At 39.7% G+C, this 22,201-nt stretch overlaps 1 protein-coding gene across 1 annotated transcript; it reads right to left on the bottom strand.

Annotated features, from left to right (window-relative positions):
• Positions 1 to 1,672: 1,672 nt before the first annotated feature.
• Positions 1,673 to 21,363, bottom strand: CHP1 (calcineurin like EF-hand protein 1). Its single transcript, XM_059473626.1, has 7 exons — positions 21,130 to 21,363; positions 14,904 to 14,976; positions 7,936 to 8,016; positions 6,622 to 6,749; positions 5,663 to 5,724; positions 4,601 to 4,723; positions 1,673 to 3,300 (listed from the first exon to the last, which is right to left on the bottom strand). The coding sequence occupies exons 1-7, from the start codon at positions 21,194 to 21,196 to the stop codon at positions 3,247 to 3,249; spliced, it is 588 nt and encodes a 195-aa protein (XP_059329609.1). The 5' UTR covers positions 21,197 to 21,363; the 3' UTR covers positions 1,673 to 3,246.
• Positions 21,364 to 22,201: the final 838 nt, after the last annotated feature.

Raw genomic sequence — 22,201 nt, 5'->3', positions numbered from 1 at the left:
GAAAGGCGGCCTTCGGCCGTTCTGCCTTCAGTCATTCTGCCGGGTTTTTGTCATCCGCAATTTTTTTTACTATTTTTTTTTAGCAGCGGTAATTTTGCACTTGAAGCTGACGGGTGGATGCATTGAAGAGTGTGAAGAGGAGTACGTACCCATTCAGAAAACTCTCGAGAAACACCCCCGTCTCACCGTGATTCATCCCACATTACTACAAACCATTTAGCTCGAAATCTTAACACGTGTGTTCAAACATTTAATACAACCCTTTTCTGCGGCGTCACGTTTTAGAGCAGACTGGAATGAAACGCTTTTCCTAACTTCAATATTATGCCCACATTCTATTTGCAACCAAAGCTCCAGTTTCAAAGAACCAAAACCACGTTTTTATGTTCCATTCTACAGTCACAGAACAACATTTTTACTCCTGCTCTTCATGAGTCAAATCCTGTATTTGGATTCTTTTCTTTTCCCAGTTGTTGCCAAGCGAAGGGGCCTACAGGTTTCAGTACTGATTAGATATCAAGCCCAATTCTGCTTTCTACAGTTTTCACAACACTCTGGTAACCAGCTGCAACCACAGAGTTCTGCAGTCAAGCCTCCAGCCAGCCTCAATATGAACTCATGGCTGCAGATTTGAAAATAAGACTCTCCCTCAGTAGACTGGAGAATGGTTCGTCTGTATTTAAAATCCTTGTACTACTTTTTCAAAAGACAAAGATGAAATATTAAGTAGCTCTGGCTCTGAGCTGCCAACACCTTCACCTTCAAGATGACCTTTTTCAAGACAAAACACTTTTATAAGCAACCAAGTATGCTAAAAATACTTTAGTGGAAATCTGCTTGTATCTGTATAGCTTAGTTAAATTTAAGATCTCAGGTCTCTAAAACTCCTCTTACCTTTTAAACTATATGTTATATATATACATATAGTTTTCAGAATATTGAGTAAGATAGTTATTTACATGTGATTTATTCTGCTAATGGCAAAGTTAGATTCTGATAGTTGAGAATCTTTCTTTTACTGTAGGAAGGTTGGTTATTCTTTGCTCAATTGTGTTATGGGGATTTTTTGCAGTACATGTGTTAGACTGTTTGTGTTCACCTTCAAGCGTATTAGCAAAAATCTCTGACATCTGAGGTGGGAGCTTGTAGAAACAAATGCCATGAAATGTCTGTGTATCCTCTTCTGGAGCTCATGTTTTGCACTGGTTTCTGCCACCAGAATAAAGGATGTTCAATACTCTGAAAATAAGCTCAGTTATAAGAAACTGATCTGTAAGAGCTGCTAGCACCATTCTTACTGGTATTTAGCTTTTCCAGTAATTAAAGGATAGTTGGTTGCCCTACAGGAAGAGCTAGGGGATGGTTTGGTTTTGATTTTTGTTTATACAGTAGAAGGTTTATTTATGGATTGATAAATACAATATCCAGTCTCACTGGGACAATAAGGCACAACTGTAGGTTACAACTATAGTGTCAGAAGACAGCAACACCTACTTCTAAGCAAATCACAAAGCTACAAGCAATTTTTACTTTTCATTAGTACTGTTACATTCCTATTTTACATGAGGCAGTTATAAAAGTATAATGTTTCTTTCTCATACAGAACAGAGCTTTTAAATTTACATTTCTTTCTGGAACTGTGCTGCACTCTGCAAAACTATGAAGTGCAATATTGACTTTTGAATTCCTTTATTTAAAACAAATCAAAAATCCTTCAAAGACTTGCATGTTATTTTTCAATGAAAGTGATGATTGAAGGAACTGAGAAAAAAGGAAATGCACATTTAACAGTAGTTTTGAGACTGGTAAGTATTTATAGAAACGTTAACACATGACAGAGAAGCAGTTATAACACTGATTCTTCAACAAACAAGCTCCCAGGATTTTTTTGGTTTTATTGGAAGTATCTCCCAGATTGTGGAATCCTCCAGCTGAACTACACGAGATCATTTGTCAATCTAGCCACAGAAAATTGTTACTATTGAACCTTCAAGGATTCCGATCTCTTTAATTTATCAACATTACATTAATAGTATTAATCATCTTACACTTGCAAAGAGATTTGTATAGAAATACATTCTGAAATATTTGGGATAATATGATCTTTCCCAAATTGTATTCTTATGCCAGAGCTTTCTTAAATACAGCTACCACCCTCAACACAAATATAACAGACTAGGACTTTCATACTGGAAAATATAAATAATTACTTGTTATTCAGGCCACTATAATTGGGGGAAAAACCCTATAAAATCAAGTTTCACAATTTCGTGTTTCATGACACTGTTACCAGGGGCAGTTATAGAAAATCCAGATTTTAGCACGACTGGTTTTCTTGCATTTTGTACACTGGTAAACAAACTTACACTTTCAGAAGCAAAACCACCCTGATGAGGGGAGGGTTCTTAGATGAAAACAATCTGCAGAGGACACTTCATGGTCCATCAGCTGTCAAGCCTGCAAGCTATGCAAAGGAAAGAAACAAGTTTCTGCCTCTGCTACTAGAACAGTTCAAGTGACATAGTGCAGATTTCCTATTCCTTTTGAGAATACCACAACGTGTCCCCACCATAGATTCTACTATTGTCCCTGTGAATTCATTCCACAAAGAACAAAATCTATTCACAGTACTTTAAAGTACTCTTGGCTATCATCATGCATTTGTGTTAGTTGTACAATGAAGCCATAGAAATTGAGAAGTTCTCAAGTAAAAGGCAGACTTAGAAGCACTGAAGAAACAAGTCTGCATGTAAAGAACAAATGGGAAAGGGGCAAAAATACTTTTTAAAAAAAGGCAGCTGTAATGTGGCAAAAGAGAATCATTATCAATGCACCTAGTATTTGAGTAGATGCTTGTCTCTGAAATGTTTCAGAGGGCACTTCTGTGGCATGTTTCTGTTTCTCTATTCTCAGATTCAGAGCTCAGAAGAACCAGTTTGTAGATTAAACAGTAGTGTTTAAGGAGAGACATTTTTACTAAAACAGTAGTGCAGAAGGAGACAAGAGAAAGGGCAAAAAACCCAGGATGGACAGCATTAAAAAAAGCTCCTTTTCCAAGTTGCATGGCAGCCATTTCCCTTCGTTCCTGTTGCACAGGGAATGTTCACATTGGTAGAACAAATCAGGGAGGGGTTGGAGATGTACTGTATATGCACCAGTAGCAATGCTCTGGGGTATGGTGCTAAGGAGAAAATGAAGTTCTATTCATTACATAGTTGGAGTAGAAAGAAATAGGTTCTCCATCCATCAGTGAAGGAATCGAATGCTCATTTTCTGCTCTACATCCACCTTCTCCAAAACCTGCAATAAAATTGAGAAACAGCTACTTAAGTTAGTGTACATCTCTCCTACAAGGTTTCTTATTCTAGTAGTGAGGGAATGGGCAGGAATGTGGGATGTCTTCAACTCAGCATGCCAGTCCTTCATCTAGATGGAGACTGCTGTTTCTCATTGTGGGCTAAGGTCCATCCAAGGGAAGGAACTTAGCCATCAAAGCCACAAGAAGGCAAATCAAAATGCAACTCATGTGGTTTCAGTCTGCCAACAGCACAGAAAGGCCTGGATTTCCAAAACTAGACTGTGTGGTAATGTCCAGCCAGGAAACACAAGGGAGAATGGAGTACAGAAAGGGATGTGAGCAATCATTGAAGAGCAAAATCAAGACCAGAGCACCACTAATGTAGATCATTGTAAAACTGGGGTGGCAAATTCATTCACTAAATTGCTATTAACACTGAGGCATGAAGACATTACTCTGCTCCAGGCTATTTCAGGCAGCAGACTTCAGTGCTCCAAGATGAAAGTAATTTATGTTTGATGAGACCTCTGGAAGTCTTTCAGTCCAATCCCTCAATTCCTACTTAAAGCAGGGCCGACTGAATCAGGTTGCTCAGGGCTTTGTCCTGGTTAAAAGCTTTAAGTAGCTCCAAGGAAGAAATTTCTACATCTTTCAGAAGCTATGACCATCCTCCTTGTAAAACATTTTCCTTAGAGCAAACCATGATTTCCCATGTTGCAACTTGTTTCTGTTGCCTTTTTGTCATCTCCAAGATAAGTCTAGTTCCTCTTGTCAATAGTATCCCATTAGATAGCTGAAATTGCTCTGCTACAGGATAACTTTCTCCACTAACTATCTAAAATGGCTCCCTATTATTACCTATTTTAGACTGTCACAACATGTAATTCAAAGTACCAGAGCTAGGAACTTGAATACCAGTATTAGTTGTGTTGCTAGCAGATGAAATATACCCGTGAAAGCTGATCAGTGCTATTACAGCAGAAGAATTAATCTGTTCTAACTGTGGTAGTCAGGTTACTTGTGTACAAAGAAGCTGCAAAACAGAAAGTTCTTCAGTATATTCAGGGCTGTAGCTTTATTTAAGAGTATAAAGAAACATGTGGACTAATTATTAGTACCCTGACAGTATTGAAAAAACCAAAACATGACTAATAAAGGAATTAAAAAGCTAGCAGAAGGCTTTGCCCAAATGCAGGCACAACTACTTCAATGACTTCCTCTCTGTTCCCATTTGCATTTGTCTGAATGACTTGCTCATTACTGAGCAGCTTCACTTAGTCATTAAAAACATAGTTTACAAACCTTTACAAATTCTGCAAAGGAGATGGCACTATCTCCATCTTGATCAGCTTCCTGGATTGTCCTGTCAGCAATGCTGCCCAGCTGCTCATCAGAAATATTTACACCAACCATCATCCGTAATACCTGTAGCATACAAAATAACCATCACTGACATAGGAACAGAAGTATTCTTAGTGTTTCCTTTTTATGTGTACTGTCAAAATAACACCACACAAGATTTTCACTGAATTAATTTCTAGCCAGACTTCTGTTGTCCTTTGTACATTAAGTCTTTCAGGAAGTACAGGTATCTTTTGCAGCCACCACTGACAAAGAATCCCGCTTTTTCACTAGGCAGCAGGAAAAGGCAGAAGCAAGAGAAAATTTTTGGAACTAGGAATGAGTAATTTTGTCCAATGCTTCTACTTTTTCCCCCAGAAAACATACCAGCATTTGATTGAATATCTGCTGTTTGAGATGTTTGCCTACAGGAATCTTGAAGGTACATGGTCCAGTGCCGTTACCCTCCACATTCAGTAAAGCATTTTCTGAGCGGATAGAAGAGGGCAGTTCCAGTCAAAAGCAAACCTTTTTCTTACATCAGGAACCACAAATTGCCATGTGTACTTCCCAGGATTAGTAGCGTGTAATTACTCCTAGCACAAGCCTAGTTTCATACGTATGCAGAACTGATGAACTTTGACTACCTTTGCTGCAATTTCAAGAAGTGTTATTGTGTACAGAGGATGCACAGAGGATCAGGCAAACAACTTAAACCACCTCAGTGACTGTCCTTTTAAAATCCTTTTAGAAGCACCTTTAAAAGTTACAGAAGGTGATTTTTAAGGAGCTTAGTATATTTGTTGAATGTTTAGGTGTCACTAGCAAAGTATCTGCCTAGCCTACCAAATAAGAATAAAGTCCCATACTATATTTAAAGCTTTAAGGCAGAGGTAAGCAAAGCCACCACATTACTCCAGCAGCTCTTTTGAGAAAACCGTTGCAACTCCCCTCTTCTAAGTGGGTATGAAGTGACAGAGATCATCATGATTGAGTCATTCAAAGCAGCCCTGTGCTATTTACCTGGAGAAGCTCATCCCTGGAAATTTTGTCATCTTTATCTAGATCATATAATCGAAAGGCAACTACAGAGAAGAAAGAAAGAAAGAGAAGGAACAGTTAAATTCAAGTGATGTTATTTATATTCATAATAATAGATGTATCTGAAAGAAAAACAACAAAACTAAGTACTTGTAAATTATTTTAAGATATTTAGCTTAGAATTTTAATTCACCATAAAACTCATCCTCAGTTCCGTAAAGTATTGTTACCACACACAGGAATAGCATTACTGCCAATAATAGAAATTTTTTTTTGTTCACAAGCACTCTGCTTGCAGGATATTTCCTAAAACCTCAAGTCATGGAAGAATAATTATCACTAAGATACATTCAGACCTTTAATTTTAGAACCAATCATTTTTATACGATCATTCATTCTCTTTGACTATATTCTGGATGAGATATGACAAATTTTAAGTGCTCTGAGGACTGTGGCCAACTTTGATTAGCAAGAAAGAGCATTCTGCTCATAAACTGTAGGCAGATATCCAATACTTTAGAAAGTACTCAGCTGAAGGTGGGGAAAAAAAGCAGAATTATATGGAAGAACTGGAGAAATAAGCATAAACGCTCATTCATGTATGGGATGTGGCTTCTAAATATGAAATAATTTTGATACAAATCATTTTGAAACACACTTCTGTTATGAAATATCTTGCAAAGTATGTATATTACTCAAGAGTCAACTAATTCCACCAAATTCTAATAAAACAATGGCTCAATTGTTGACATTCTGAACAGATAAGGTTCCAAGTAAGCTTTTCAAAAGATCAGGCATTAGAAGAGATCATTCCACAGGAAATAACTGTGCAGGAAATCCCAAGCCCCCTTCCTCCAATCCTAAAGGGGAAAAAAACCCCAACCCAATGAAAAAGAAGATGAAAAAATAATTGATTCTATAGGAAGGTTCATATTTCTTACAGTGGAGCTTGTTACTTCTGCTGTTCAGTGGTTCTGGTCCATTCTGGTCTTTGCTCTTTTCATTATCTTCTATGGGTCGGAAGTGGGCTAGTGTCCTCATGAATCCACGGAAATTCACCTGGTCCTCTCTGTGTAAGAATTCAGCAGGTCAGTTTTTGGCATACCTTGTACAAGCTCTTCATTTCAGTGAGGAAGACTATTAATATCCGAAGCACCAAGACCATGTGAACTCTCATTCTCACCTCCCTGGGGTTTGGCTGCCTATGCTGTTACACGCTGGGATTGTGCTGTTACAAAGTATGACGTGTAAAAAACCAGAAGCTGTGAGAAATCTTACTGAGGGCTCTCCTTCCCTGATCTGCAAAGTCTATTTGAGCTGAAGCCCTCACCCTTAACCATACCTGAGCTATCTTGCTGATCTGGATTGACTTGATACAGTTTCAGCTCTGTCAGACTGGCCCACACGACTGCAGTCACTGGGCCTGCTCTGCTTTTTGTGTTCAGGTGTGTGCCCTTCTTCAAGTACAGCAGCCCTTCCAACTTTGCTGTCACCCTTGGCCCCTGCCTGTGGGGCTGTCATTGCTCTGTGCTCTCTGACAGAGTTCTCTAGTTTCTGTGGGAACCAGCCATGTAAGTACTTCCCAGGATGCCTTGTTTCTGTTCAGTAAACCCTGCCTCATTTTAGCTGTTATTATGACTTGATCAGACAATCCAACCTTCATCAATCAGTAATAGCAACTGTGTTCAAGAGATTCCACAGGACAATCCAGAGAGGCATAATGAAGAGAGACAATATTGAAAATTTGATCATCTCTTTGGATTTGTGTTAGAAGTGTCACAATCTATGTCTTAAATGTAATAAAAACCTAAAATCAACCTACCAAAAAAGACAATGTAATAACAATGGTACACTTACTATATCAGATACAGTAAGACCAAATTAGTTGATTGTAATGCACAGAATAGTGTTGATACAAGTTTCTTTAAGAACCAAATTCTATACACGGCCAGGAATTTCTTCATAAAGTGTTCAGTAGTTTAAGAAGAAGAGTGGAAAACTGTGACAGGAGCCTGAGCTTGTCAATAAATAAAGCCCAAAAAAGTCTTGTAAAGTCGTAAAGTATTTCTCATTAAGAGAATTAAAATATGCTGAGGAAATTATGTACCTACACACACTGCATGGCAAGTTTGAAGTATTCAGGTATTAGTCAATCCAAATTCTGTGCTTTAACTATCAGCATTTCACTTCTATGAAAACTTCTGACAAACCACAAATTTTGTGCCTGCTCATAAATTCAGTTTGTTGAAACTCACCCTTCTGGAAAGAAGGCATTGATAATTCTGTCTCCGAGTGGATTGATGGCTAGCTCTGGAATCCTCTGGAAATCTTCACGGCTAAGGAAAGCAAGAACACAAACAGTCAGCATAAAGCTGAAGTCAGAGAAGTTGCTTAAAAACAATTTACAGTAAAACATCAGTGGAATCCTATTTCTGCAGCAAGACATTTGGTGATTTTGAAAATGCAACTTTTTAAATCATGTTTTCTTTATGACTAATGGCAAAATAAAACGAAAGACAATGCCAAACCTATAGAAACTTTACTGTAATGACGCCAACTAGTTTGCAATATAAGAAAAGGAAAGCTTCTGAAGTTGTTTTGAAAGAAATTCTGGCTCAATGAAAATATTCATTGGAGTTTTAAAATAATTATTTTGGTACTTAATCATATGAGTTGTCATGACTTTTCTAGACTGCCTTATTTCAGATTCTGGAAGAATACCACACTTCTCTAAGAATACTGTAGGTCATTACCATGTTCTAATACATATTTTTTGTTTGTTTATGCAATAAATCTGTATTTTATTATAAATACCAAATTTCAGATTATTTTTGCTTCAAGCAAGCAGTATTCCTATTTTAAAATGGCAATGTTACACTTTTGCAGGTACCTGTACACCAGATATAATTTCACCAGTACAGGCAAGTACTCACTGCTCTTGCCAGCCATTCTATTTTCTGGTCATGATTATTTGTACACAGCACAATATAAACACAGCTATGCTTACACTATTATTCTCCTGATCTGAAAGACATCCTGAGCTGCACTGCATACACATTTTAGAACAGTATGACATGAACATAGGCTTCATTCTCCTATTAGAATTGCACTAGGATTTTCTCTTTTCTTTCAACCTGACAGACTGTCAGTGACAGCAGAGTGGGTAATCTTGGTGTGACCAAGGCAAACACACCAAATGTATCTTAGTGAGCAGGTTTGCTTGGTTTGTTTTTCCTTACAACAGAACACAGCAACTCATCAGTTAGTTCAAGATGCACTTCCTAATCATCTAGATTCTAAATTGCAAACAGCAAGGGGGTTAAACTGTAAGAAATTCCCACCCTGTTCTGTCTGGATCTGTAACTTGACGTTTCCGGCCCAATCTCCAGAAATACTGGCAGTTCCCTTCGAGTCAAATGCAGTCTTGCTGGTTTTGAAATTGGGGTCAAAGTCTCAAACTTGATTACTGAATATTTGCTACTTCTCAAAACTATGTTCACTAACTAAACTGGCAAGGTCTGACTCATGACATCATTAAACCAAAAACTTGGCTAAGTAAAGTAAACACAAACAAATTTTGAGATTATTTAAATATAAAAGCCTTTTATATTGCTGTGATATTAAAGGGTAAAAAAGAAACTGGCTGACTTTATCACCAGTCTAGCTTGGGAAAGGCAGTGAAGCAAGATGTTCTAGTTTTAAATGTATTCTAAAGCACTTTTTGTACCCAGTCACCACCACAGCACTGTTAAGAATCCTAATTACAGTGCATCTGGTTAAACTGTCTGACCTTCTAACAGAGTGACCTGACCATATTTTTAAGTTATCCCAGCAAACTTCTCTGACCAGGTCCTGTGTTATTTTTAATAGGCAAAGTTAACATCTGTTTAACATGATCAACTTGTTACCGGACCCTTCAGGACTGCAACATTTTAAGCTATTGCTGAAGGGCAAAGTATGCATTAGTGATTTAAGCAGGAGATGCAGTGATGTGGAAAGCCTATGTCCTAATAACAGGATTTTAACAGCAGAACTTCAATGTCAATGCTAACTTTATAACCTAAAAGCAGCAGCTGCTTTCTCTCCCATGTAGACCAAAATCTTAATCCTTCAGAAATTTTTACTTGCATATAATGACATTTTAGTGTTCAGCCTCCAGCGATTCTGTTTTCTAACAGGAGATTAAAAATTAACCACAAATAATTCCCTGGTTTCAAATCTATTTGTCCTGTCATTATCAGGGTTGCAGCAGAGCACTTTTGCTTATTAAGAGCACATTACTGAGTGAGTGTTATAACTGAAATAGCTGCAACAACCATAAAAGCAAATGAATGTGAGGCAAGTTATTCTCCACTTTATAAAGCTAAGCTCTCCTGCATTCATTAGGGACCAACTTCACCTGGCTGAAGCTGGCACTTACATGAAATTTAATACCCTCTACTACTTGTGTGTTCATGGGCAACAAGACTCTTCTAAGGTATCTTTACATGAACCTGGCTCTTATGAAATCTTTGCTTAAATGCAACAGGCAAAGCCACCTTAAATTGCATGTGGACATTATGCAGGCCAACCATTTAATACATATGCCAGTGTATTCACAATTAGATGTCATTTGCAGCTAAGAATTTCTAGAGTCTAAGCAGGACAAGTGTTCCTAAGCATGAGTATTCCCTCCAAGGCACAGAGCAGATCCCTACTGTAAAGGTAGTTCTGCATGATCCTAAAGACTGCAAAAAGCCTACAAGACCCTTTTTTTCCTTCTGTTTCTGGTTGTTCATTCTTCTGTTACTTCTAGATGTTAGCAAAACGCTGTTCTATTTGTTCAGGGTGACAGGGATGAGGAGGGGTATCTAGAGCTGAGGGAAAGTAAAATAATGGAAAGGAAAAAACTCCCATATATATGAGCATCAGAAGTGGCAGAGGAAAGGAAAGATGCCCAGACTATATAGGTAACAAGAAATGACTTGAAGAAGGGAAATAACTAAAAGCAGTAAGGCGTATTATGCAAGTTAGTCAAAAATATTTAAGAGCTCGCTGCTGAAGAGGTTCCATTGCTCCATTCCCTTTGCTAACATCAGCTTTGCATTCATCTAACCTTTTGATGGTCTAACGTATCCCCTATAAAAAACTCCCTACCTTCCCCCTCTCCAATTAGCTTTCTGTTGAATTCACAACTTGAGGCAGTTGAAAAACTTCAAAAAAGCCTAAGAGCACCACAGCTGACAATGAGGTGCTGGAAGCCTGGAGATGCTATGGGGAAAGAATACAAATATCCCCACCCTGCAGGATTGTGTCATCCATCTCATCTAACTCCATCCTTACGCATGCTCTACGCAAATGTTGCCTAACTATCACAGCACTAATTGGTTCATAAACCTAAGGCCAAGGAGTATGTCAAATGGTGATAATTAGATGAGCAATAAGGAAGGGAAGAAAAAAGGCAGCATGCATAAAGTGTGGTTGAAGATACAAGCATAGACTATTCCTGTACCCTGTCTTTTCCAATCCAAACCCATATCCTTCCTGTCTTTTCTATTTTAGATAAAGCTAAAAATGCTTTGCATTTTCTTGAGCAAAAGTAAAGAATTCCACATTCACAGAGCTAGCTTTTATGTTTTGCAATCTTGAAGTATCTCTTTTAACTAATAAGACCAAGCCTGACATCTTTCCAGACCCAGATGGTTCAGTCAGCTGACAAAGACTGACAGATGGCCTGGCTGGCTCATGTTACCCTTCTCTCAGGATCAGAGGCTTTCTGAAGTTCTCCAGAAGACATGTGTGAACAGCCTTCATAAACACAACACATGTATAAACAGCTCAGTGTGTCTATTCTCTGTAGCTGCCAGCTTTCAGATCCTGCCTTCTTCTATGCTTACCAGGCTATACCAATTACTGTACAGTAAAAACCCCTTCTCAAGTGCTTAACCTGTCTTTTCCTCAGTGCCCCAGAAACTACTGTTAAGTGGGAGGTTCCATACAAAAGTTACAGGCAAAGATTGCAGTGTACATAAGAACCTCCTTTTACTGCTCTATGTATGTCTGTCTAGAGCTACTTACTAGTTGATAAGCTTTGGAACAAAGGTATTCTTGTGTGGTGTACACTGCAGTACCAGCCCAACAGGGACACTCACTAAGCAATCACATCCTTGCCCTGTTCATGCTATACTATTTCCCCATTTGGAAATCAGCATGTAAGTAAGGAAACGTGCAGTCTTTTCCTCCTGAGCTATAGTTAGGATGTAAACAGAACAAGTATATTCCAGCTTTCACAATTTAGATGTAGCTATGGACAACCAAGGGTATCAATCTTTTGTTTTGACAACTCAGCATGTCACAACATTTAAATCAAAGGTGACAAAAGAATTTTCAAGAACAGTTTTGTCTTGTCTTTTTCAACATGGTTTTGTTTAGAAAAATTCATTTTGTTTAGAAAAAGTGAAGCTAAGGAAAATTACAAAATTTTTCTACACTTTTAAAGAAAGGTGAAGGTAAACCTGATATTTTTATCTTTACAGGTAAAAATGGCTGTAGTCACTTAGAGAATAGATATGTGAGAGGGGAAAAAAAGAAGCAAAAACCAAAAACTTTTTGAAGACCAAGCTTTGTCTTTATCAATAACCATCTCTAATATTTCATTTTTGTAACTCTTTAAAAACAAAGTACCTTGAAATTGCACATAGGTACACTGGATAAAAATATCTGGCTATGAAAGATTTCTGCTTTTGATTATAGTTCCAGAACTACCAGGATTAATCATCATCTACCAGATTTTCTGTACAAAGTGCTCTTTACTTTGCCCTTCTTCAGAAGTGTGGTACACATTTAAAGATTTATTTCATGCCATAAAGAACTGACTGACATTTCTTTTCCTAATCATGGTCACATGAGTGATTTTATCACGTTTGATTTGTAAGTCAAAGGTGCAAGTCATCCTTACGGAAACAATAAATCTTGCTCACAGGAAACAAACAGAAGACATACCCTCTAAACTGTTTGGTGGTAGTAAGCAAGTGAAAACTTCTTACTTGTCTTAAAGCATCGAGTTCTCTTTGATCTGTATCTCAGAAACCAACATCTATGACCTTCCAAGCTGTAGTTCTTGCTCTCTCCTCAATCTATTTTTCAGGAAGTAGTTTTCCATTACTTAAACTTACAAAACTGCATTTTGAGGGTACCGGAACAAGTTTAAAAAATTGAATGCCACTCTTAAGTCAGACACGTTTGAGAGTGGGCTGTGCTTAGGGGGCAAGACTGCAAGTCAAGGGATCATAATACGCACGGTTGCTAGGATTTTCCAAACAATCTCCACTTCCTCTCCTAAGTACTACATGATTGTCAACAATGGAAGTCTGCCTCCTCCTGATGCATAATACTGTGAAACTAAGCATTGTGCAACAGACATTCATAGCATATTTAATCAATTACTCCTCTTACATAAACTGAGTACAATCACTTTGACATTTACACAAACCTTACAGATTGAGTAAGTGAATTTAGTGCTGGAGGAGAACATGCAATAGATGAGGAAGAGCATGTCCTAGGTTCAAATTGGGCTAGACTAATTCAGTAGCCATCACCTTTATTCATCAATGAATATTCAATTCACATATAAAGTTTGAAAAGGCAGTTAATGTTCTTTTCCAAATAATTTTAAACATAAGGAGTATTAACCTTATCCACAATCTCATCAGTTGATCTCTACATCAGAATTGCCAATGCTACTATTTACATAATGTATTGGTTTAAGGGTCAGAGTGGGCTTTTCGAAGTTCCTGCATATCCCATGCCAAGCCAATTTTTTATGTGCACAGTCCATTTAGTCCCTTCAGCTATGCAAGTCTAGAAATTTACAGTACAGCCACAGTCCAAAGCACTGGAGTCAATCAGCCTCAAAACCTACAAAAGGCAAAAAGGGAAGGAGAGTATTTTCAACCCAAAACAATCACTCTGTAGTCCTGTTTACCATACAATTCCACATCCACGTACGTGAATGCTGAGAAGTCAGCAATTCGTGGCACCAGAAGGAACTGCGCATTTCCTTCAGGAAAGGAACCTGCAGTAAGCCCAAAGTGCTGCCAAAGATCACATATCTTACAACTTGCCACTTTGACCTTTTAAGAGGTGATTCCAGCATTACAGTTAGGTTGGTTTAAAGGCAGGCCTATAGCTTTTCTGGGTTTATAGTGCATCCTGCAGTCATATTTTACAAGATCACAAACAAAACCTCAGGTGATGCCTGAATCACTGAATTTGACTGGGATAGAGCTGCTATGAAAGAAATTAACTCTGTAAGAGCCAGATCTCATGTTATGCTACAACGATGTGCCTTTCTCCTTCCGACTCTCTCCTGCATTCTTCTCCATCTTTCCTGTGCCACTGTGGCTACAAGGTGAATGGGAAACAAAATCCATGAGAGCAGGAAAGGCTACAGAATGACAGCAGGCAGAGGTATATTTTAACAGGCCATCATCTCACCAGAGTTTACCTTTTGGTTGGAAATACTATTTTCTAGCAGACTTGGTCCATCAAAATGAAAAATATTTTGCAGATAAAGTTAAAGACTCATCTTTATTTAATTAATGACTAAGCTGTTAGAAACCAGTTTACTTCTGTAGCTTTCGAATTGCAGATAGGAAACAAACATTAAAGATCTTAGAATATTCTGCACTTCCACTTTAAATAATAGAATGTTTAGTCACAATGACTTGGTTCCAGCTCTTTTTTATTTTTAAGCATACTAATAGATATGGGTGTTCAACAAGAGGTACAAAATTAAATATATTAAATGGATTGCAGATCCAAGTAGTGTTTTAAGACACTGGATATCAGAGACAAGTAAGTATAGACCTTTTTTCTTATGAAAGCCAGGATAAAGATGACACAACAGAACCATTCCTGTATTAAATAGTAGAAGCAACATATAAAGAAAGGCAAGAAATAACAATCTAGAAGTGTGGTTTCACAATTCTGAACATTTTTATAAGACTCTGAATAGCAAATCTGAACTCTCTATTAACTACTACAAACCTTCAACACAACAGTAAAGACAGTTGTTACTTAGAGCACCTCAGCTCAACAATTAAACTTTTCATGTAGACAGTAGGTATGAAAAAACTTGTTACAACAGCCTCAGTCATTTGCTAATGAGAAAAACAGGCAGACATCCTGCAACAGCAAGCCACCAGTAGAGATGTGCCAATGCAAGTACAGCCCAATTACCCACCTAAGAGTGCCATTTTCTCCTTTGTCCAGGCTGGTGAAGCGACTGTACAGGCGGGTGATTTGACTGTGGGAGACTGGAGAAAAAAAGAATGAAGATGACAAATTAGCATGTTAATGATTCCTCATAGGAGAAGACCTCATTACACTGAACTGAGCTGTTGCCAGAAGCTGTATTCAAAAGAGAGTTCACGTAGAACCAGTTACATTGAAAGCACATGGCAAGGAGCATTTAGGGACTTTATGAGCTATAAATCACAGCTTAATATTCAAGAATCCACAAATTAGCTCATTCTTCAAAAATCTAGCTCCATCTTCTATCCATTTCTATTTTTTATCTTTAACAATTTTTGGTTATCTGATTCAGTAAATGTCAATTAAAAAGAAAAAATATTTGGTTCACAGTTCCACTTTATTTCCTTTAATTCCTTTACAGCTAGAAATAATCTGAACACAGCCTACACTGATAACATCTATATCACTCATGACACTAAAGCCCCCTGCTATAGAATCTTTCCTTCACTTTTGCTTATCTCTACTCCCATTGTCTGTTTTCCACCTAAAGACAGAAAGTGAACTCAGTTTCTCTGCATCTGGCAAGTGGTCAGAAAGGCTTTAATTTTTACTTTACTTTTCTTCCTTTACAGGACTGCTGAAATCTGAACATTTTGTGGTTCACAGAATAAGAGAATAACCTGACTTGGAAAGGACCCAGAAGGATCATAGGAGTCCAGCTCCTGACCCTGCACAGCACCATCCTCATGTGCCTGAGAACATTGTTCAAACATTTAAGGAACTCTGTCAGGCTGGTGCTGTGACCCCTTCCCTGGGGAGCCTGTTCCAGTACCCATTCACTCTCTGGGTGAAGAACTTTGTCCTAATATCCAGCCTAAACCTTCCCTGTCACAGCTTCATGCTTTTCCTTCTGGTCCTATGACTGCTCACCAGAGAGCAGAGATGAGGAAGGTTTTGTTCCAGAACTTGGAGCCAAAGATAGATTTATCATTAAATTTAATAGTATTATTTAGATCGTGCATTCAACCAGCAATACTTTGGTGCCCAGCCCTCTGTTAAGATCTCTCTGCCTTCGAGGGAGTCAACAGCTCCTCCCAACTTAGTGACACTGGCAAACTTACTTAGTATGCCTTCCAGTCCTGCATCCTAGCTGTTCACAAAGACGTTAAGGAGAACATCTCATTAACATCAAAGATGTTGAGGAGAACACACCAGCCCTGAAATGGAGCCCTGCAGAACCCTACTAGTGACTGGTCACCAGCCTGATGCTACCCCATTCACTGAAACCCTTTGCACCCAACCTGGGAGCCAATTGCCCAGAAAATTAATTTCCAGGTTCTGGGACATGGAATTAAAAATTAAAAAGCCTATTTCTAAAGAAATTTGAGAAGGAGTTGAGCTACAAAGCAAGCAGAAAGTTATTGCAGACTTTAAATCTGCACTTTGAAACATAAATTACAAAGGCAATATTAAACTCAGCATAACTGTGTCAACATTGCCAAGGTACTAGACAACCCAAGATATTAGACAACTAGATCTTTAGTCTGTGATGTGAGTGGGATAAATCTCTATAGAATAGCAATTCCTTTAACACTGAAAGAACACTTGTCCTGGTTTCAGCTGGGACAAAGTTCATTTTCTTCTTAGTAACTGGTACAGTGCTGTGGTTTCTGGATTTCATAGGAGAGTAACGATGACAACACACTGCTGTTTTGGCTGTTGCTAGGTAGAGCTTACCCTAAGCCAAGGGCTTCTCAGCTTCCCAGGCTCTGCCAGTGAGGAGGTAAACAAAAAGCTGAGAGGGAGCACAGCCAGAACAACTGATCTGAACTGGCCAGAGGGATCTTCTGCACCACAGAACATCATGTCTGGTGTATACAGTTCCTGAGGGAATTGGCCAGGAGGGGCCAACTGCAGTCTGGGGACAGGCTGGGCATTGTCAACAGGAGGTGAGCAGTACTCTACTGTGTACAGTACTTGTACTGTGCTTCATTCGTCTTTCTCTGATTTTATTTCTCATTCATTACAATTAGTATTTTCATTGTTATTATTGACACTTTAAAAATTATTATTATATTTTACTTTATTTCAATTATTAAACTTTTTATCTCAACGCATGGGTTTTACCTCCCCTCTCCCCGAGCTTCTACCCCGGCCCTGACAGGGAGTAAGGAAGCATCTGTGTGGTACTTAGTTATCAGCTGAGATTAAACCACAAGGCCCTACAGGAGATCTTGGCTTTTCAGTCTCTTCTGATAAATTTAATAAATACATGAAATAAGACTGAATTGAATGTTAATGTGTATTCAGTAAAGGTGTGATTGTCTACAATGTTAAACTAGGATTTACTGTAATTCTCAGATTAAATAGTTTAAAAAGCCTTCACCAGGACATCCACAATCCTTCTCTTACTTGCTCAAACTTATTTGGGAAGAAGTTGCACAGTAGTTGTTTGATCTGTGACAAGTGAAGCAGGTTTCTTTTCAGGTTTGTTCTTTCTTTCTCTAGGCTATTTGTTTTTGGTTCAACACTTCTGTCCTTTAGCGTGACCTGCCAGCAACTGGGTTTTCAAACACATCCCCCCCCTCCCAGCCTTCTTGTCTCCTCAGCGACTTGCATTCTCTGCATAGGATTGGGCAATTTGCTCAGTTTCACCTCAGGCAACTTCTCTACGATAAGACTGGGCAGCTTGCTCACTTCCAAGTTAAGCAACACATACAGAGAAAACAAGTACCAGTACTCTAAAGACTTCAACCTTCCGCATTTCTGATTTAATGTTTTAGATACCACACCAACAACTGATGGTGGAAAAAAAAGAAGGCTGGAGTTAGATCTATTAGAAGTCCCATACTCCCACTCCTCCCTGAAAACAAAGAAGGTGATGAGAATTCTACTCAGCTATCATTCCCAAACTGATGTCAGCATCTCCATTTTTGGAACATCGCTGGAACAGCTAGTATGTGAGAAATAGTCTGTAGCTGTTGACAGGAGAAGTGATATTTTCATTAACGTCACACCAGACAAAAAGCATGTCACAGCTCTGTGCAAAAGGAGGATGATTCAGGTTCACCACTGTATTCTGTCGTAATTTCCTTTTGGCTCTCATCCCTCACAAAAGCTGTGTCACTGGACATTTTTCAGTGCATTTGTAAGCAAAGTAAAGATTCTCATAAATAACTAGTAGAGTTAAGATCTGCAATTTATGACTGCTTCTAAAGTTATGACTGAAAATCTACGGTTAAAGTTTAAAATTAGCTGAAACACCATTTTATACTGCTACACCACTAAGATCATCCTAAAAATTTAGATTCAAGACCTCTAAATTAGGATTTGCTCTCTCTATTTTACTTATGTTAAATCACTGTAAAGTTTTTAGTAATTACATATTCTTGTCTACAACAATAGCATAAACTCATATAAATATATATATATATATATATTTGGAAAATATATAAATATTAATCAGAAAAATCTATTATCTAACATTTTTTCCTCCCAAATTCAGGTATGAGCATTAATTTATTATTAATCCTTAGGCAGAGTGCTTCAAAGCATGGAAACAAAGGGTGTGAACCAAATAGTTTGAATACTGTTACATTCCAACAGCTTTCCAAAAGCTTGCAACAGAATGCAGACAAGCAACATCTTGGGTCTCTCATCTGTTTTTTTTTATAGTTGTTACTGAAATATCAAAGCAATTAGGATGACTTCAAGGTGTTTTCCTGCTCAAATCTCAAAATGTTTATATGCAAAGCAAACACTTTCCAGACAACACCAGGTGAGATTTAGGACTGTCAACTTCAGGCTTCACACCTGCTGCTGAGAACCTCATGCATTACCTTTGCACATGTCTCTGAACTTACCCTACAAACTGCTCTTCACTACCACAAAAAAGAGAAGAATTTTAACCCAAGTAAATTTCATTCAAGAGATTGTGTCATTGCTTAGCTTTTGAAAGACTATGCCTCTAGTGCCCTAAAAGACATGTTCTTTATCTGTTCTGCTGAACATTAACATACAGTTTCTCACTCATGTCAGTATCATTAGCTATTCAGCTTTGTGCTACATGAAATTGAGCAGAAGTTATATAATTCCAGAGTTGAACTCAATCAAATTGGTTAAGTGTTCTACTCAGTACTACACACCTACCCCAGATGAACTGCAGGAAACACATTTCACAGTAAAGAGTCCAAAAAGAAATCTTTGGGAGCACTTATCAGACCACCAGTTCAAGATGGACTTGTAATGCTGCCAGACTTTTTCATGTCTACAAAGTCCCTTTCTCAAACTCTTCAGTAGCTAAAGTACCAGCAGCATCAAGTTTCCAACAGACCACAGCAGTCTATTCAGTAACACCACCTGAGCATTCTGCCTGCGAACTTTGACCCAGTTAACTAGTGTTTCTTTGGGTTTTTTCCCTACCTTGTATGAATATTTTCACCTATATGAAGTGTAAAACAGTGCTAACATCTTGGTGGAATTTTCCATCTACCTAGAGAAGTATAAAAAGCAGAGAAAAATCACATTCCTAAACTGCAGTTACAGACTGGGGAGAAGAAGAAAATGATTGATAACATCATGAGACACACTTTGATGACTTACAGGCAAGCATGAGTCAGAGATTAGCAATGGCTGGTTAGCAAAGTGGCATTAATTATAAAACTTACTAGATAAAAACATGGGGAAATGAATGGACATCAGTTCACAAAGCTGAAACCCACCAGTCATAACTTTGATCACCCTCTGATGATACAAGAAGAGCATTTAGAGGCTAGCAAGAGTCAAGTGGATTTATTGCTTACAAGGCCTATATAGCCATCTAAATGGTATTTATTTAACTATCACGTAAGTAAACTTTAAGGAATAAAACACCACAGACAATAAATCAAGTAGCAGCATGAGGAAAAATGTAAAACCTTCTGGAAAAATATTCCATATGTGGGGTTTGGATTTTGAAGCATCTTTATAAATGAGAGGAGGCTACCTTTACTCCATGATCTTTGTGATTAAAAAGAAAAAAGCCACAGAAAGTTATTGCTGGATAAGCAGACTTTGACATTTCTACTTGTTTATCACAGCTTTCCTGTACAAGGTTTTCATGACAGATGGAAAAAGGATCATGGAAACTATGTTAACTCACTCAGCCTGCCACTACACTAGCTCCAGTGCTCTCTTAATCTTCTACTCCTCTCCTGTAGACATGCATTTTCCTGACACAAATAAACTGACACTTAAGAAGAATATATCATACCATTTATATTGGAAAGAAAACTGAAGAAAGCATTTTCAAGTAGCAAGAACAGATCAGAATGTACATTCAGAAGAAAAATTGGAAAAGCTGGGCACAGCATGTTAACCCGAGAAGTTTCCTGGGGAACAAACAGCAAAGCAATACCTATGATGTTATGACCTCTGCTCCCCAGATAGTTAGGAAGGCATCTTGCATTTATTATCATTTAGTGGAACTAAATAATTTATTGTCATTTGCTGGAACTCTCAGGCAATCATTCTACCAGGCAAATTAACAACACTGGAGTTTCACCTTCTCTAAGGTACTTTATGTTTGTGCAGTACAACTCGATCAAATACTGTAGGGTAAAGTATCTAAATATTAGAGTCCAGCTTATATAATGCTCTCCCAGTTGCTGACTAGTACAGGAATTTCACTTCTTTTTAGTTAATAATACTTATCTCTCGTGAGTTACATTACTTCCTTTAGGATTTAAATGCCACTCAGCATTCATTCTGAATACCCTTACGGCAACTTTTGCATTAGCCCATAAAACAAATAACACTTGGGGAAAAAAAATTACTATTCAACGACAGTTTCTCTGGGTTAAAAACTGAGAGACACTCCAGCACCAGGCATCGATACAGACAACTCTTCAAAACCCAAGGAGTTAGCTCTGACCGAATACAATACTGCACACACCAAGAGCACCGTTTCCCTTCTATCCCGCTGGGATCTCGCTGCTGCTACCGGCAGCGGCGGGGGGGAACCGAGAGGCGCTTCCCAGGTTTCCGCGGGCCTGCCACACATGCCGGCCCCGGGGGCTGCGCTGCCTGGGACCGGGCACTGCCCCGACGCGAACGCCGCGGCCGCGCCGGGCAGGGCCTGCCCGGCCCCAGGGACTGCGAGCGGCCCCGCTCCGGCCGCCGAGCCCGCGTACTGCCCGCCCTGCCCCGCCCCGCCGCACTCAGGCCCCCGCACTCACAGCCCGTCTCCTTCTTGATCTCCTCGATCTCCTCGTCCCGCAGCAGAGTGGACGCCCGGGACCCCATCGCCGCCGCTGGGCCCGAGGAGAAGGGAAGGGAGGGGCCGGGGGAAGAGTTACGCAGCCGAAGAGCGGCGACGGCGGTGCCACAGCCGCCCCGGCACAGGCCCGACCGCGGCCGCCCCCTGCTCTGAGGCGGACGGCGAGCGCGCACCGACTGCCGCAGCCCCGCCCGCCGCCTCCGCCCAGCCCGGCCCGGCCCGGCCCGGCCCCGCCCGCCGCCGCCCGCCCCTCACAGCCCGGCAGCCGCCCCCGGATCCCGCGCGCAGGCGTGTGGGAAGCTCCTGTGCGCAGCGAGAGAGCGGCCGGCTGAAGTCACTGCGTTGTCCTTTCTTTCCCAAGTTGATAGTGGCTCGCGGTCCTGCGGTCTTGCTTTGTTTTGCAAATCGCAGAATCACAGAACGGGGGAGGTTGGAAGGGACTGCAATGGGTCAACTGGTCCAAGCTCCCTGCTCAAACAGCACTTGACACAGGATCCCATCCGGATGATTCTTGAGTATCTCTTGTGAGGGAGGCTCCACAACCTCTCTGGGCACCTGATCCAGTGCATGGTCACCCGCACAAGAGAGTTTTTCCTCATGATCAAGTGGAACATCTGTGCATCCATTTCTGCCCATTGCCTCTTGTCCTCTTGCTTAGCCTGGCTCCATCCTCTGACACCTTCCTTCAGATACTGATAGACATTGAAGAAGTCCACACTCATCTGTTCTCGAGGCCAAACAGGCCCACTCCCTCAGCCTATCCTCCAGCTGACCATTCATCCTTATTGCACTCCACTGGTTGCTCCAGAAGCTCCACATCTCCTTTTACTGAGGAACCAAGAAATGAACACACCACTTCTGATACAGTCTCACCAGGGATGAGCAGAGGAGCAGAATCAACCCCCTCGAGCTGCTGGCCATGCTCTTCCTAGAGCACAGGACACCGTTGGCCTTCTTGGCCACAAGGGCACGGCTGGCCCATGGCTTGTTGCCCACCAGGACCCCCAGGTCTTTCTCTGCAGAGCTGCTTT

Source organism: Ammospiza nelsoni, chromosome 6 (assembly GCF_027579445.1).
Source record: "Ammospiza nelsoni isolate bAmmNel1 chromosome 6, bAmmNel1.pri, whole genome shotgun sequence".
Taxonomy (NCBI): domain Eukaryota; kingdom Metazoa; phylum Chordata; class Aves; order Passeriformes; family Passerellidae; genus Ammospiza; species Ammospiza nelsoni.
Note: the sequence above shows the minus strand (reverse complement) of the source record. Positions and strands in the feature narration are given on the sequence as shown.

Excerpts from the sequence above, each read along its gene's own strand:
- CHP1 (XM_059473626.1), bottom strand. The coding sequence starts at position 21,196 with ATGGGGTCCCGGGCGTCCACTCTGCTGCGGGACGAGGAGATCGAGGAG. Across the intron at positions 8,017-14,903 it reads GGAGAAAATGGCACTCTTAG|CCGTGAAGATTTCCAGAGGA; the intron begins GTGGGTAATTGG and ends TGCTTTCCTTAG. Across the intron at positions 3,301-4,600 it reads CCTTTGCAGAATTTGTAAAG|GTTTTGGAGAAGGTGGATGT; the intron begins GTTTGTAAACTA and ends ATTTTATTGCAG.